We start from the raw sequence: 14366 nt of genomic DNA, 5'->3' as shown, positions 1-14366 counted from the left end.
GCCGGTCTATGACCTGCCTTTAAGAACCTAAGGAGAGCCTGGCCGCAGGATCAGGCCCAAGGGTCCTGTCCTTAATCCTAGGCACACCTTCGGTTTATTGTCAGGAAGAACTCAGCGGGACTTTGTTGTTGTTGTTTAATCGTGTCCGACTCTTCGTGACCCCATGGACCAGAGCACGCCAGGCACTCCTGTCTTCCACTGCCTCCCGCAGTTTGGTGAAATTCATGCTGGTAGCTTCAAGAACACTGTCCCACCATCTCGTCCTCTGGCGTCCAATTCTCCTTGTGCCCTCCATCTTTCCCAACATCAGGGTCTTTTCCAGGGAGTCTTCTCTTCTCATGAGGTGGCCAAAGTCTTGGAGCCTCAGCTTCACGATCTGTCCTTCCAGTGAGCACTCAGGGCTGATTTCCTTCAGAATGGAGAGGTTTGATCTTCTTGCAGTCCATGGGACTCTCCAGAGTCTCCTCCAGCACCATAATTCAAAAGCATCCGTTCTTCGGCGATCAGCCTTCTTTATGGTCCAGCTCTCACTTCCATACATCACTACTGGGAAAACCATAGCTTTAACTATACAGACCTTTGTTGGCAAGGTGATGTCTCTGCTTTTTAAGATGCTGTCTAGGTTTGTCATTGTTCAGCAGGACTTAATTCTGTGTAAATGCGCACAGCACCGGGCCCTTCATGCGTCTGTGCGGACGGTCAGCTCCCACAGTAAGAAGATATCTCAGAAATCCACCCATCTTCCCCCCTTTTTTAAATTGAATTTATTTACAATATAAACACATAACAAAGAACAACAACAAAAACAAACAACCTTCCCCAAAAATACAAATAAAATGATTGGGGGAAAAACAAAGAACAAAGAATAACGTACAAAAGAATACTGAACTAACTAACACTCCCTCTCTCTCTCTCTCTATATATATAATTTCCATTTTTATTTCCTTCCATTTGACTTCCTTCATCCACACGACTTTCTTTTTCACTTCTAGTAACCTGTCTCTTTCATACTTTATTGTTACCTCCCTTTTTGACAGACTTGTTTCGATTAACTTCTGCCGGATGATTGGTGGTACTTAGGTTATAAATGGTTAAAAAGAAACCCACCCATCTTCTTCTCCCCTTCCCCAAATCGCTCCCCTTCCCCAAATACCTCTTGTCCTCAAATACCTTGACAGGAGGAGGACTCCAGCTTTGCCCAGCAGCTGCCAGGCCACAAACTCTGCAATTCCTTTATCTGCCTCCAAGGTTTCCTTGTGAGCCAGGATGAAGATGAGCGGGAGGCCCAGGTGGAGGTGAGTGGTGGAAACCTTTTCTGGGTCTTCCGTAGCCTCTGCCTGCAGGAGAGAGGCCATTTCAGGGTAAATACACCAGAGATCCCCAAATTTATTTGCCCCCCCCCAAAAAGAAGTAATAATACTGTACTCTGTGCTCCCCTGAAAATCTACCTTCTTTAAGCAAACAAACAGAAAGATGCAATGACAAATTTGAGTTCTTTGAAGCAATAGCTGGCTGTACTTTACTATTCATATATGTTCATAAAATTGTACTAACAGAAGCCAGAGGAGTCAGACAACATCTCTTAACTGCTGACAGAATTAACATTTGTAAAATCTGGAGCATTGTATGTATGTATGTATGTGTGCATGTTGTTGTTGTTTCTTAAGTTTCTATACTGCACTTCATCTGAGGATATCAGGGCAGTTGACAATATCAAAACACAAAAATACACAACATAAGACACAACACAAAAATACACAACATCAAAACAACACATGCACACCCCAGATTAAGAGGGCACAGCTTGCTTAATTAGCCAAAGGCCTGGGGTAAGAGGAATATTTTTGTCAGCCACCTAAAGATAAAATAATAATAATATATACTACCACTACTATTACTAATAACAATTTACTTTATGTACCCTGCCCACCTGGACTGGGTTTCCCCAGCCACTTTGGGCGGCTTCCAACAGAATATAAGAAAACAGAACAGAACATTAAACATTAAAAACTTCCCGATACAGGGCTACCTTCAGATGTCTTCTAAAAGTTAATGTAGTTCTTTATCTCCTTGACATCTGATGGGAGGGCGTTCCACAGGGCGGGTGCCACTACCGAGAAGGCCCTCTGCCTGGTTCCCTGTAACTTGGCTTCTCGCAATGAGGGAACTGCCAGAAGGCCCTTGGCACTGGACCTCAGTGTCCGGGTAGAACAATGGGGGTGGAGACGCTTCTTCGTGAAGGCGCCAGGTAAACCTCCCTGGTTGTATGGCTAAGCTTACTTAGATGGTGGGAACCAGAGAGGAAAGACAACAAGGTCATGCCTTCACTGGGAAACGGAGCCTTTTCATAACGTCATGGAGTAATAAGGTACAGGAGAATGCAAACCCATTTATCTTCTCTGGAACTCTGTGATAGGAATTTATTGTGTTTGATTTTGGTGTGGAAACCTGTTCCTATATGCTTAGTCCCAGATACTCCCCTTACTTATGTTTTGCTTCATTGGGCACCTGTTATTATATTGTGCTATGTCTCCATAGAAATAAATATATACTGGGGGGTTGGAATAAATAAAGCAGAGACATCACCTTGCCAACAAAGGTCCGTATAGTTAAAGCTATGGTTTTCCCAGTAGTGATGTATGGAAATGAGAGCTGGACCATAAAGAAGGCTGATCGCCAAAGAATGGATGCTTTTGAAGTATGGTGCTGGAGGAGACTCTTGAAAGTCCCATGGACTGCAAGAAGAACAAACCTCTCCATTCTTAAGGAAATCAGCCCTGAGTGCTCCCTGGAAGGACGGATCCTGAAGTTGAGACTCCAAGACTTTGGCCACCTCATGAGAAGAGAGGACTCCCTGGAAAAGACCCTGATGTTGGGAAAGATGGAGGGCACAAGGAGAAAGGGGACGACAGAGGACGAGATGGTTGGACAGTGTTCTCGAAGCTACAAACCAGAATCTGACCAAACTGCGGGAGGCAGTGGAAGACAGGAGTGCCTGGCGTGCTCTGGTCCAGGGGGTTACGAAGAGTCGGACACGACTAAACAACAATGTTTCCTTATAAATAAATATATACTGGGGGGTTGGGAATTGCTGAAATAAAGAATAGATCATTTGAAAATAAATAAACAGGTTTCTAGTCCTCATGATTCTGAACAAAGAAGTTAAATAGGAGCTTCGTAGCTAAGTGGGGGATTTGAACTTTGGTCTCCCAATCCAACATTCTTCGGAGAGGATGCTGGGGGGGGGGGGGACTTGGCAAGGACAGGAGCTGCTTCCCATGCCTCCTTTTTAAGCAGAGGTTGGATGGCCGTCTGTCATGGATGCTTGAGCTGAGGTCCCTGCATTGGAGGGTTGGACTAGATGACCCTCGGGTGTCCCTTTGCAGCTCTACGATTCTATAATCCAATAGGCCTTTGAAGAAAGCTCAGGATAAGTGGGTGCAGGTGAAGGGGGGAAGGAGGCCACCACCAACCGTACCACGAGGGGCTCCGCCATCAGCTTCAGGAACCTGTGGATGTGCAGCGTGGTCAGAGGCTGCCCCATCAGAGTCCTCCGGCACGGCTGGTCCAAATCCGTGGCCACTTTGCAGTGGCAGAAAAAGAGCTTTGAGCTCGGCACGTCCGGCTCTCCGCTGCTGCAGGAGGGAGAGACAAGGGCATCAGTACAGGGTCCGACCTGGCCTCCCATGAGCTTGCATTCCTAAATGCAGACACACTCGATGCCGGGTGGGGTGTGCCCAGAAACACAGCCAGGTAGCATTTGTCCACCTTTGCAAAAACACCAAACTGGACCCAGAATACGATATACGATATAATTGTCAGCATCGCCCTTGAGCCAGTGCCACTAACTGGACTCATCCACTTCAGTCCCGACTGGGATAGGCAAGCTGGGTAGCACTTCCAGAGACCACCTTCTGCACAGGAACAGGTCAAAGTGCTGTGGACTCACAGCTTAGAGTTGTGAGCACCGGATTCACTCCCACAAGAAGACAGTCATCGCACAGCAGAGTATAGCAGACTGTAGCAGAGTATATAAAGAACTTGGAGAGCAGCTCTGTAGAATATCTTCTTTATTCTATAACTACAACTATAATACAACTACCGTAGTTTTCGCTCCATAACACGCGTTTTTTTCCTCCTAGAAAGTAAGGGGAAATGTCTGTGCGTGTTACGGAGCGAATGCTTCCCTCCTCCGTGGTTTCCAGCGGAGAAGAGCCGCTGAATGGGGAGGAGAGAGGGACAGAGTGCCTGCTTCTTTAAAGGAGCAAAGCGAGAGGGGAGAGGAGCCGCTTACACGAGTGTAAGCGGCTCCTGTCCGGTTGGCTCCTTTAAAGCAAGCAGGTTCTGCTTCTCTCCCTCCTCCCCACTCAGCGGCTCTTCTCCCGCTTTGCTGGAAATAGCAGGAAAGATTTTCAGCTCGCTAAGGGGGGGGGGAGGGAGAGAAGCAGAGCTTGCTTGCTTTAAAGGAGCAAAGCGGGAGAGGAGCCGCTTACACGAGTGTAAGCGGCTCCTGTCCGGTTGGCTCCTTTAAAGCAAGCTTGCTCTCTGTATCTCTCTCCTCCCGCTTTGCTGGAAATAGCAGGAAAATTTTCAGTCTCCTCCCGCTTTGCTTTTCAGCTCGCTAAGGGCGGGGGAAGGAGGGAGAGAAGCAGAGCCTGCTTGCTTTAAAGGAGCCTACTGGACAGGAGCCGCTTACACGAGTGTAAGCGGCTCCTGTCCGGTAGGCTCCTTTAAAGCAAGCAGGCTCTCTGTCCCTCCAGCAAAGTTTTTCAGCTCGCTAAGGGGGGGGGGGGGAGGGAGAGAAGTAGAGCCTGCTCCATGCGTGCTCCTTGTCCATTGAGTCCTTTTCCTTCCCTCCCCACTTAAAATGTGGTTACAAAGCACAGGTCCACATGGATCCTCAGGATTTTTGCACTGGGTCACCCCAAATTCACCATCAGATCACATAGCATGTCCATGGCTACAGTTTGCACCAAAAAAATCACGCACCCACTGTTACCTGGGGCTGCAGTGGTGCAAAAACATGGTTACAAACATGGATCCACATGGATCCTCAGGATTTTTGCATTGGGCTACTCCAAACTCACTGTCAGATCACATGTCTGTGGCCACAGCATGAACCACAAAAATCATACAGCCACTGTTTCGTTTAGAATATTTTTTTTCTTGTTTTCCTCCTCTAAAAACTACGTGCGTGTTATGGTCGGGTGTGTGTTATCGAGCGAAAAATACGGTATATACAGAGCTAAATAGGTCTAAGCATAAATGAATGCTGCACTGAGTGTCTGCAGCTGCTCTTAGCAGCAACCTTATCTCTACACACGATCTCTAACACTCAGTCTCTCTCTCTCTCTCCGACACTGACTGACTGACTGATTTGGCGCTGGAGCAGAATAAGTAGAGAGCAGAACACGCCTCCTCCTCTCTGGAGAATCAGCAGATTCCTCAGGAGATTCTTGGATATGGGAGGGGTGAAATCTCCTCAATAATATCTTTATTGTCATTGTCCCATGCAGAACAATGAAATTGAAAAACTACATAAAACATTCAAAACCCCCTAAAAACTCTGAAACCCCATTTTAAAATCCACTATACTATAGAGACCCCTTATGCTGCGTTTAGAACCAGAATTGCATTTGTGTAGAAACTGTTTCTCAGGCGGCTAGTCCTAGTCTTTATAACCCTGTACCTTCTTCCAGAAGGCAGAAGCTGAAAGAGATAATTTCCGGGGTGCGCACTATCCTGCGCTATCTCTGCGGCTTTCTTATGGGACCTGGCAGCATAGATTTGATCTAAGGTGGGAAGAGTACACCCAATTATTCCAATTATTTGCTGATGCAAAAGGAACACCCAGGGGTCAGCAAACTTGTTCAGCGGGGGGCTGGTTCACTGTCCCTCAGACCTTTGGGGGGGGCAGACTATATTTTGGAAGGGGGGGGGGAAAGAACGAATTCCTATGCCCCACAAATAACCCAGAGATGCATTTTAAATAAAAGCACACATTCTACTCATGTAAAAACACACTGATTCCCGGACTGTCCGTGGGCTGGATTGAGAAGGCGATTGGGCCACATCCGGCCCCCGGGCCTTAGTTTGCCTACCCTACTACACAGCCTCCCTCCGTGTGTGTGTGTCAAATACATACCGAATGCTCCTCAAAACCATCACTTCAGTGGTTAAGGCAAACTTAAGAGAGTCGTAGACGAAAGCAGTCTCCATCAATGCTCTATGCTCTAAGAGAAAGACATTTGCACTTAGGGACTCGTATTTACAGCCGCATTCAAAATTATTCAACCCCCATTGCAAATCAGGTTTATTATCAAAAAGACCTTGAGCTGTTTGCAATGAGCAAATCAAAGACAAGCAACTAAGATGCTTCAAGTGGTTTCCGCAAAGGCCTGTCCTGTCGGAATAAAACGGTCTTCACCTGCCTGCAGGAGGACAACAAGGGGTGGGGAGTTCCAAAGTTGTCTGGAAGGAGCCACCACCGAGAAGGCCCTCTCTTGGCTCCCTCCAGGAGGGTGGAAAGACTAAGAGAAGGGCCTTCCCTGAAGATCTCAGAGCCCAGGAATGAATTTTTGGGGAGAAATACGGCCCTCCAGATATCCCAGAGCATCCTCCGTTGACTCAATGTGGTTCAACCACTGCCATTATAACCAAGAGCGAGGCTGATTCCACAAACTTTGGAGCTAGAGGGAGGAAACAGACAAGGGAACCCTCCACGGCCGAGAAAAGTTGCCCAATTTATTACCTGCTGTCCCAACAGCCTGTACATAAGCAAAGACCAGGTCCCGGTGGCCCTTCAGAGAGTCTTCCAGCTTCTGGAGGTCTGCCACAGTGGCGACATATTTCACTTCGTTGAAGAGGAGAGCGCTGGGAAGGAGACACGGCGAGCGACGTGTAACCCAGGGAAGTTTTTTCAAATCGAGGGCCACATCCGCTTCTTGGCAAGCCCCCGAGGGCCACATTCCAGCGGTGGGCGGGGCCAGAGGCAAAAGTGGGCGGAACAAAACCTACTTTTTACCTTTGTACAAAAATCTATTTTCTGCATGCACACACTGCTCTCTATTCTCTATGCGGGTGAGGAAAATCAATTATCGGACTTCTAGGACACGTTACAGCCAGGCCATAAACACTCGAGGAAGATGGAGGGAGGGCAGATTTAGGTTGTATTTGTCCCGTGGGCCTGAGGGTCACCGATTTGAGGCAGGTGGGGTGAGAGGGGCTGAGGAAGGTGGCTCAACAATCAATCCTTCTTCGCAGGGAACTCTGGGAATTTCAGCTCTCATCACTCTCATCAAACTACAGCTCCCAGAATTCCTTTGGGGACACCAGGACTGCTTGAAAGTGGTTTCGAAGTGCTTTAAATGCATGGTGGGAATGTGGACTAGGCTGTGCCGGATTTACGTATAAGCTAAACAAGCTATAGCTCAGGGCCCCACTCTCATGGGGGGGGGGCAAAAAAAAATTAAAGGGGAAACAAAACTGGATGTACATTTCCAAAATACACTGGTACCTCGGGTTATGTACTTAATTCGTTCTGGAGGTCCGTTCTTAACCTGAAACTTTTCTTAACCTGAAGCACCACTTTAGCTAATGGGGCCTCCTGCTGCCGCCGCGCCGCCAGAGCACACTTTCTGCTCTCACCCTGAAGCAAAGTTCTTAACCTGAGATACTATTTCTGGGTTAGCGGAGTCTGTAACTTGAAGCGTCTGTAACCCGAGGTACCACTGTATAAGATAAAAAAACAATTAAAATAAAACCTACTTACAGCAACAGTGTTTTGTGTTGTGTAGGCTCCTATGATGCAAGTCACGGGCCCCGCCTGCTAGCCTGCTCCCTAAAATATCACTGGTTTGCTCCTTTCTATATATAGGGTACATATATAGCCTACATTCTGCACGGACTGGTCGCATGGCAACATGGGCAAATGGCTTTAGATACCTATTAGATCCATCGATTACCTTACAGTGGTGCCCCGCAAGACGAATGCCTCGCAAGACGGAAAACTCGCTAGACGAAATAGTTTTCCGTTTTGGAGGTGCTTCACAAAACGAATTTCCTATGGGCTTGCTTCGCAAGACGACAATGTCTTGCGAGTTCCTGCTGGTTTTTTTCCCCTTTCCCCCCCCCTTTTTCTAAGCCGCTAAGCCGCTTATCAGCTGATCCGATCAGCAGATAAGCCGCTAAAAGCCGCTAAAAGCCGCTAAAAGCCGCTAATAGCGCTAATCCGCTAATCCGTCAATGGGCTTGCTTCGCAAGACGAAAAAACCGCTAGACGAAGAGAATCACAGAACGGATTCTTTTCATCTTGCGAGGCACCACTGTATAGAAAATATTCAACACAAAAAGCAGTGACAATTTGTTGTTGACAAAGGGCAGCTGGACATTGAAAGAGCCCCATTACCTTCAGTAGCTTAGGGCCGCACTGAACCTAAATCCGGCCCTGGGACGAGGTGCCCTGCCACAGAGCTTTGGGCCCATGGAAGACAGAACAAGCTTGTTTTTTGCTGCTCCGGAGGGGGGAACCCAAAGCAATGGATTCAAATGACAAGGAAGGAGATTGCGACTAAATATTACGAATAACTTTCTAAGAGGAAGAGCTGTTGGACAGTGGAACCGACTCCCTCGGGAGATGGTAGGCTTGGAGGATTTTGAACAGAGGTTGGATGGCCACCTGTCAGCTGTGAGTCCTGATTTGCTGGGAGTTAGACTAGAGAACCCCTGAGGTTCCCTTCCAATCCTACAGTTCTCTGATTCTACAAGTCGGTCACCTCCAGTTCCCCCACCCACAGCCGTCACTGACTCAGAACAAGTCTGCTGTCACAACCCTCTTTCCGCGCAGAACGCAGGCAGGTGGCTGCAAAGGGAACAGACGCCAATCAAACAGATGTCAAAAGGACTCACAAGAGCACGTTGGCCACGATGGCATCCACACTGAACAAGGCGTCCGTGGGGAGCTCACGAAGCAGCACATGTCCCCTGGAAGTAAGGAGAAGAACGTAAGAGGGAGATAAAGGTAAAGGTAAAGGGACCCCTGACCATTAGGTCCAGTCGTGGCCGACTCTGGGGTTGTGGTGCTCATCTCGCTTTATTGGCCAAGGGAGCCGGCATACAGCTTCCAGGTCATGTGGCCAGCATGACGAAGCCGCTTCTGGTGAACCAGAGCAGCGCACAGAAACGCCATTTACCTTCCCACCAGAGTGGTACCTATTTATCTACTTGCACTTTGACGTGCTTTCGAACTGCTAGGTTGGCAGGAGCAGGGACCGAGCAACGGAGCTCACCCTGTCGCGGGGATTCGAACTGCCGACCTTCTGATCGGCAAGTCCTAGGCTCTGGGCCTGATCCAGCCAAAGTCAGAGGTTCTCAAACTGCTTTCAGCGTAAAAATTTGCTCGAGCCGAATTTGAACAACAAATACACTGGAAAACGAAAAGAAAACAAGACCCAGCAATGCTTGATTTATAAGGCACCCTGGGGTCCATTACCTCGATTCTGGACCCTTTAAAATATTTTTGTTACAAAAGTTGGGTGCCGCCCCAACTCTCTGCTGAGCAATGGGGGGGGGGGTTTCCAGGCACTCACCCAGGGTCTGTAATTCCTTTGGAGGATTGAGACACGGCAGAGACTGTCATAGCTTTAAGAAATGTGGTTTATTTGCCCATTTACACCTTCAGTCTGCATGGAATCCAGATCTTACAGCACGGTCATTTCCAGAGGGTCTTGGCATCCACAGCAGTGCAGCCAGCCTTCAGCCAACCTGCCCAAGATGGATCCCAGCCTTTCTTCTCTCCCCTTCTTCTTCCCAGAATGCCCTACTAAAAACTCTCTTTTCCTGTCCCTTCACACACCCCATCACCTCAGCAACAGCTGTCTGCTAAAGGATTCCTCTCAGATCCCCATCACCAACGCCTTTTGTCATGTGAACAGATTTGTTCTTCGCTAGGTCAGCCAGGGCGGTTTGTAGAAGCTAGCCTAGGGATTCCTTGTCTGGCACAGTTTTGCAGCTTGTACTTTCATCCATATAATACTAATAATAAATTTTTATTTATATCCCTCCCCAGCCGAAGCCGGGCTCAGGGCAGCTAACAACAATAAAATAATACAACATTCTAAAATCATTTCATTATAAAATTAATTCAAATCAAATTGATGGCAATCATTGGGCCAGAGTTCTGTGAAGATTGCCAAAGGAGGGGGTCAGGCTGTGCCTTGGCCAAAGGCCTGGTGGAACAGCTCTGTCTTGCAGACCCTGTGGAAAGATGTCAGGTCCCGCAGGGCCCTAGTCTCTTGTGACAGAGTGTTCCACCAGATCGGAACCACAGCCGAAAAGGCCCTGGCTCTGGTTGAGGCCAGCCTAACCTCTCTGTGGCCTTGGACCTCCAATATGTTTTTGTTTGAAGACCGTAAGGTCCTCTGTGGGACATCCCAGGAGAGGCGGTCCCGTAGGTAGGAGGGTCCTAGGTCATATAGGGCTTTAAAGGTTAAAACCAGCACCTTAAACCTGATCCTGTACTCCACCGGGAGCCAGTGCAGCTGGTATAGCACCGGGTGAATGTGATCCCGCGGTGAGGACCCCATAATGAGTCTTGCCACGGCACTCTGCACCCGCTGGAGTTTCTGGGTCAGTCTCAAGGGCAGCCCCACGTAGGGCGAGTTACAATAATCCAGTCTGCAGGTGACCGTCGTGTGGATCACAGTAGCTAGGTCAGGGCGAGAGAGGTAAGGAGCCAACTGCTTAGCTTGGCGGAGATGAAAAATTATCCCAAATAATCAAAATCCTACCATTTATTAACTTCTAGGATTTGGGAGGGACGGGGGGGGTCCCTCCCCAAATCTATATCAATATGCAGAGGCATCGTTCTTATTCATTTGCACTCAGATCAACCGCTCACCTGAACAGGTATGCTTTTCCCACTGAGCTGTCATCTCTGCAGTAACCGGATGCTTTTCCGCTGTGACAGTTGACCTGCGGGGAAGGAGTCAGGCATGCTCAGGTCTTCGCTGAAATAACTTAGGCAAAACGTTTGGAACACACTCGCACTCACGAGCTTATATTAACTCTTATTATCTGGATAGAATGATAAATACCGTATTTTCCGCTCCATAAGATGCACCAAACCATAAGATGCACCTAGTTTTTGGAGGAGGAAAACAAGAAAAAAAATATTCTGAAAGCAAAAAGCCAGAAAAGCAAGAGGGAACGGGCTTCTGGGATAGCCTCTTGCTGTTCTGGCTTCTGGGATAGCCGGGCGAAGCCTCTTCAGGGCAGCAGGATGAAGGCTCCCCCAAGAGACGCACTCCCTTTAAAGAGAGTGCAGAGCGTGTGTGTGGCTCTTGGGGTTTTTTTCCCCAAGGAGGGAGAAGGGCAGCCCTTCTCCTTCCTCAGGTAGAAGCCCCCAAGAGCCGCGCACACGCTCTGCGCACTCTTTAAAGGGAGCGCTGAGCAGAGCCTCCTGCCTGCATTCGCTCCATAAGACGCACACACATTTCCCCTTCCTTTTTAGGAGGGGGAAAGTGCGTCTTACAGAGCGAAAAATATGGTAAGCATCACAAACAGGTGGCTCTTAAGAGCAAATTCAACTGTACAGAATGTAAGGACAGGCTCCCCTTGCTTCTCCCTTCGGCAGGTGTTTGAAAGACAATGCTATGCTCTTGGCTATGCGCTTGTCATTGTTCACACAGCATTATTATTATTATTATTATTATTATTATTATTATTATTATTATTATTATACCACCACACTATACCTGTAGGTCTCAGAGTGGTTCACAACACAAAGTCACAGCACAAAATACGTAATAAAAATAATCAAAACAATTAGCAATACTAATGTAAGCAAACGAATAAAATATACACTCCCCAAGAAAAAGCCCCCCCAAAAAAATTTCCTGGCCCACAAAAATCCAAATCAACAGATAACATTTTTAAAAAAATTTAAAACAACCCCACCCCCATATAAAACAAAACCCACCCAAGTCAAAACCCCATCCCCCATTAAAACAATTTTAGCACAAATTATATTACTAGTAGTACTACTACTACTACTACTACTACTATTATTATTATTATTATTATTATTATTATTATTATTATTATTATATATCAATATGCAGAGCCATCGTTCTTATTCATTTGCACTCAGGATCAATTATATTATTATATTATTATTAATAATAATAATGACAGCAACCAACTTTGCATACCACCCTTCATCCGTAGATCTCTTTTTTATAATATTTTTTATTAATTTTCCAACACAAATAAACAATCATATCAAAATTTCCACAAATTTGGTTCTGTTTGGACTTCCTTCAGCTTCTCTGACAATCATCCATATTTACTTCTCAGTTACGCATTTCTTCTGTTTATATTGCCATTAAACTTCCCTCCCACTTCTATTTATTTTTAACAATATATCTCAACTTCCACAGTGCTTCTTGAAACCCCACTAGCGTTGTTTGCACATCACACGTTTTTTTCAGATATTCAACAAATTTCCCCCAGTCCTCGATGAACTTTTGGTCTCGAAGATTCATCCCTAGATCTCAGGGCAATCCAGAGCATAAAAACACATGATCAAAGACACAAAATGTATAATAAAAACAAGAATGGAACAAAGTCGTGAAACCCCCCTCCCAACCCAAATAGTTGATGAAGGCTGAACTATGCAACGCTGAGCCAGGCAGACAAATGCTCTAACAGCTTTCTAGATCCATTTCTTGTTTGGAGCAACAGAGAAAAACTTTTGCCAGGAATCTGCAGGCAACTTATGGCCAAATAGCCCTGAGGAATATTTGCAACAAGGAAGACACCAGTTACCGTATTTTTTGCTCTATAAGACTCACTTTTTCCCTTCTAATAAGTAAGGGGAAATGTGTGTGCGTCTTATGGAGCGAATGCAGGCTGTGCAGCTACCCCAGAAGCCAGAACAGCAAGAGGGATTGCTGCTTTCGCTGCGCAGCGATCCCTCTTGCTGTTCTGGCTTCTGAGATTCAGAATATATTTTTTCTTGTTTTCCTCCTCCAAAAACAAGGTGCGTCTTGTGGTCTGGTGCGTCTTATAGAGCGAAAAATATGGTAGTCCTTCTAAGGTAAAGGTAAAGGGGCCCCTGACGATTAGGTCCAGTCGTGGGGTTGCGGCGCTCATCTCGCTTTATTGGCCGAGGGAGCCGGCGTACAGCTTCCAGGTCATGTGGCCAGCAGGACTAAGCCGCTTCTGGCAAACCAGAGCAGCGCATGGAAACACTGTTTACCTTCCCGCCGGAGCGGTACCTATTGATCTACTTGCACTTTGACGTGCTGTCGAACTGCTAGGTGGGCAGGAGCAGGGACCGAGCAACGGGAGCTCACCTCGTCACGGGGATTCGAACCGCTAACCTTCTGATCGGCAAGTCCTAGGCTCTGTGGTTTAACCCACAGAGCCACCCGCATCCCTTGTTTGGAGCAACAGAGAAAAACTTTTGCCAGGAATCTGCGGGCAACTTACGGCCAAATAGCCCTGAGGAACATTTGCAACAAGGAAGACACCAGTTAGTCCTTCTAGGGGCTTGAAATAAAGGGAAAAACTTCCTTGGTTGTTTACCAGGCCGGGGGGGGGGTGATACTTCCTTGTACCTTGAGGACTGCAATCCCATAATCTCGGAGCGCTTCTGTGGATTTCTCCAGCTGTTCCAAGAACATCTCAGCAGATGGAGAAGCTGGAAGATAAACAAGAGTCTGCTCTGCTTCACAAGAACAATTGCGATTATCGCTAAAACATTTCTGGGACGCTGTTTAATGTGCGCAGGGCTTCACGGGGCTTTCTGATGCAACGGGGGGGGGGGCTGCCACCAGCTCCCCAACCAAATGTAAATTAAATGCAAAAGCAGGAGTCAAAATGCAGCACCTGCCACAAGAAATTATAACTGAATCTGAAATCCTCGCACTAATGCAAAAAGGACAGTGAGATCTTCCCAGTTACAAGGTGGTTTTGCCTTGTAGTCCAAGGCTCTTTGCAACCATCAAGGCTGCCCAACTTGATCTGCTTTCATTGCCCATCTGCTAAGTCCATGTTTCCACATTTAATATTTCTATTACAGGGGTCAGCAAACTTTTTCAGCAGGGGGCCGGTCTCCTGTCCCTCAGACCTTGTGGAGGGCCGAAATATATTTTGGGAAAAAAATTGCACAAATTCCTATGCCCCACAAATACCCCAGGAAGAACCTCTCTTCCAAACCTCACTCCCAGAGCTCATATGTTGTGAAATTCTCTCCCAAGAGAAGTTAGACTGGCTGACTCTTTCAGGCTAAGACTTTCCTGCTCAGACAGGCCTTTTAGAAACTAAAGTGCACATGAGGCTGATCACTGGGTTGCTATCAGGGC

At 47.2% G+C, this 14366-nt stretch overlaps 1 protein-coding gene across 2 annotated transcripts in view; it reads right to left on the bottom strand.

The window, feature by feature from the left end:
• TXNDC16 (thioredoxin domain containing 16) overlaps positions 1-14366 on the bottom strand; it is a 56869-nt gene that overhangs the window by 28475 nt on the left and 14028 nt on the right. For both annotated transcript variants that reach the window (XM_081191895.1, XM_081191894.1), the window contains exons 4-10: positions 13620-13702; positions 10898-10971; positions 8908-8982; positions 6752-6873; positions 6146-6233; positions 3479-3635; positions 1171-1337 (exon numbers count right to left, since the gene is read on the bottom strand). In XM_081191895.1, the coding sequence (XP_081048021.1) occupies positions 1171-1337; positions 3479-3635; positions 6146-6233; positions 6752-6873; positions 8908-8982; positions 10898-10971; positions 13620-13702 (766 nt within the window). The remainder of the gene's footprint in view (positions 1-1170; positions 1338-3478; positions 3636-6145; positions 6234-6751; positions 6874-8907; positions 8983-10897; positions 10972-13619; positions 13703-14366) is intronic.

The sequence above is a fragment of the Podarcis bocagei genome, assembly GCF_964188305.1.
Source record: "Podarcis bocagei genome assembly, chromosome: 1".
In the NCBI taxonomy this organism is placed as follows: domain Eukaryota; kingdom Metazoa; phylum Chordata; class Lepidosauria; order Squamata; family Lacertidae; genus Podarcis; species Podarcis bocagei.
Note: the sequence above shows the minus strand (reverse complement) of the source record. Positions and strands in the feature narration are given on the sequence as shown.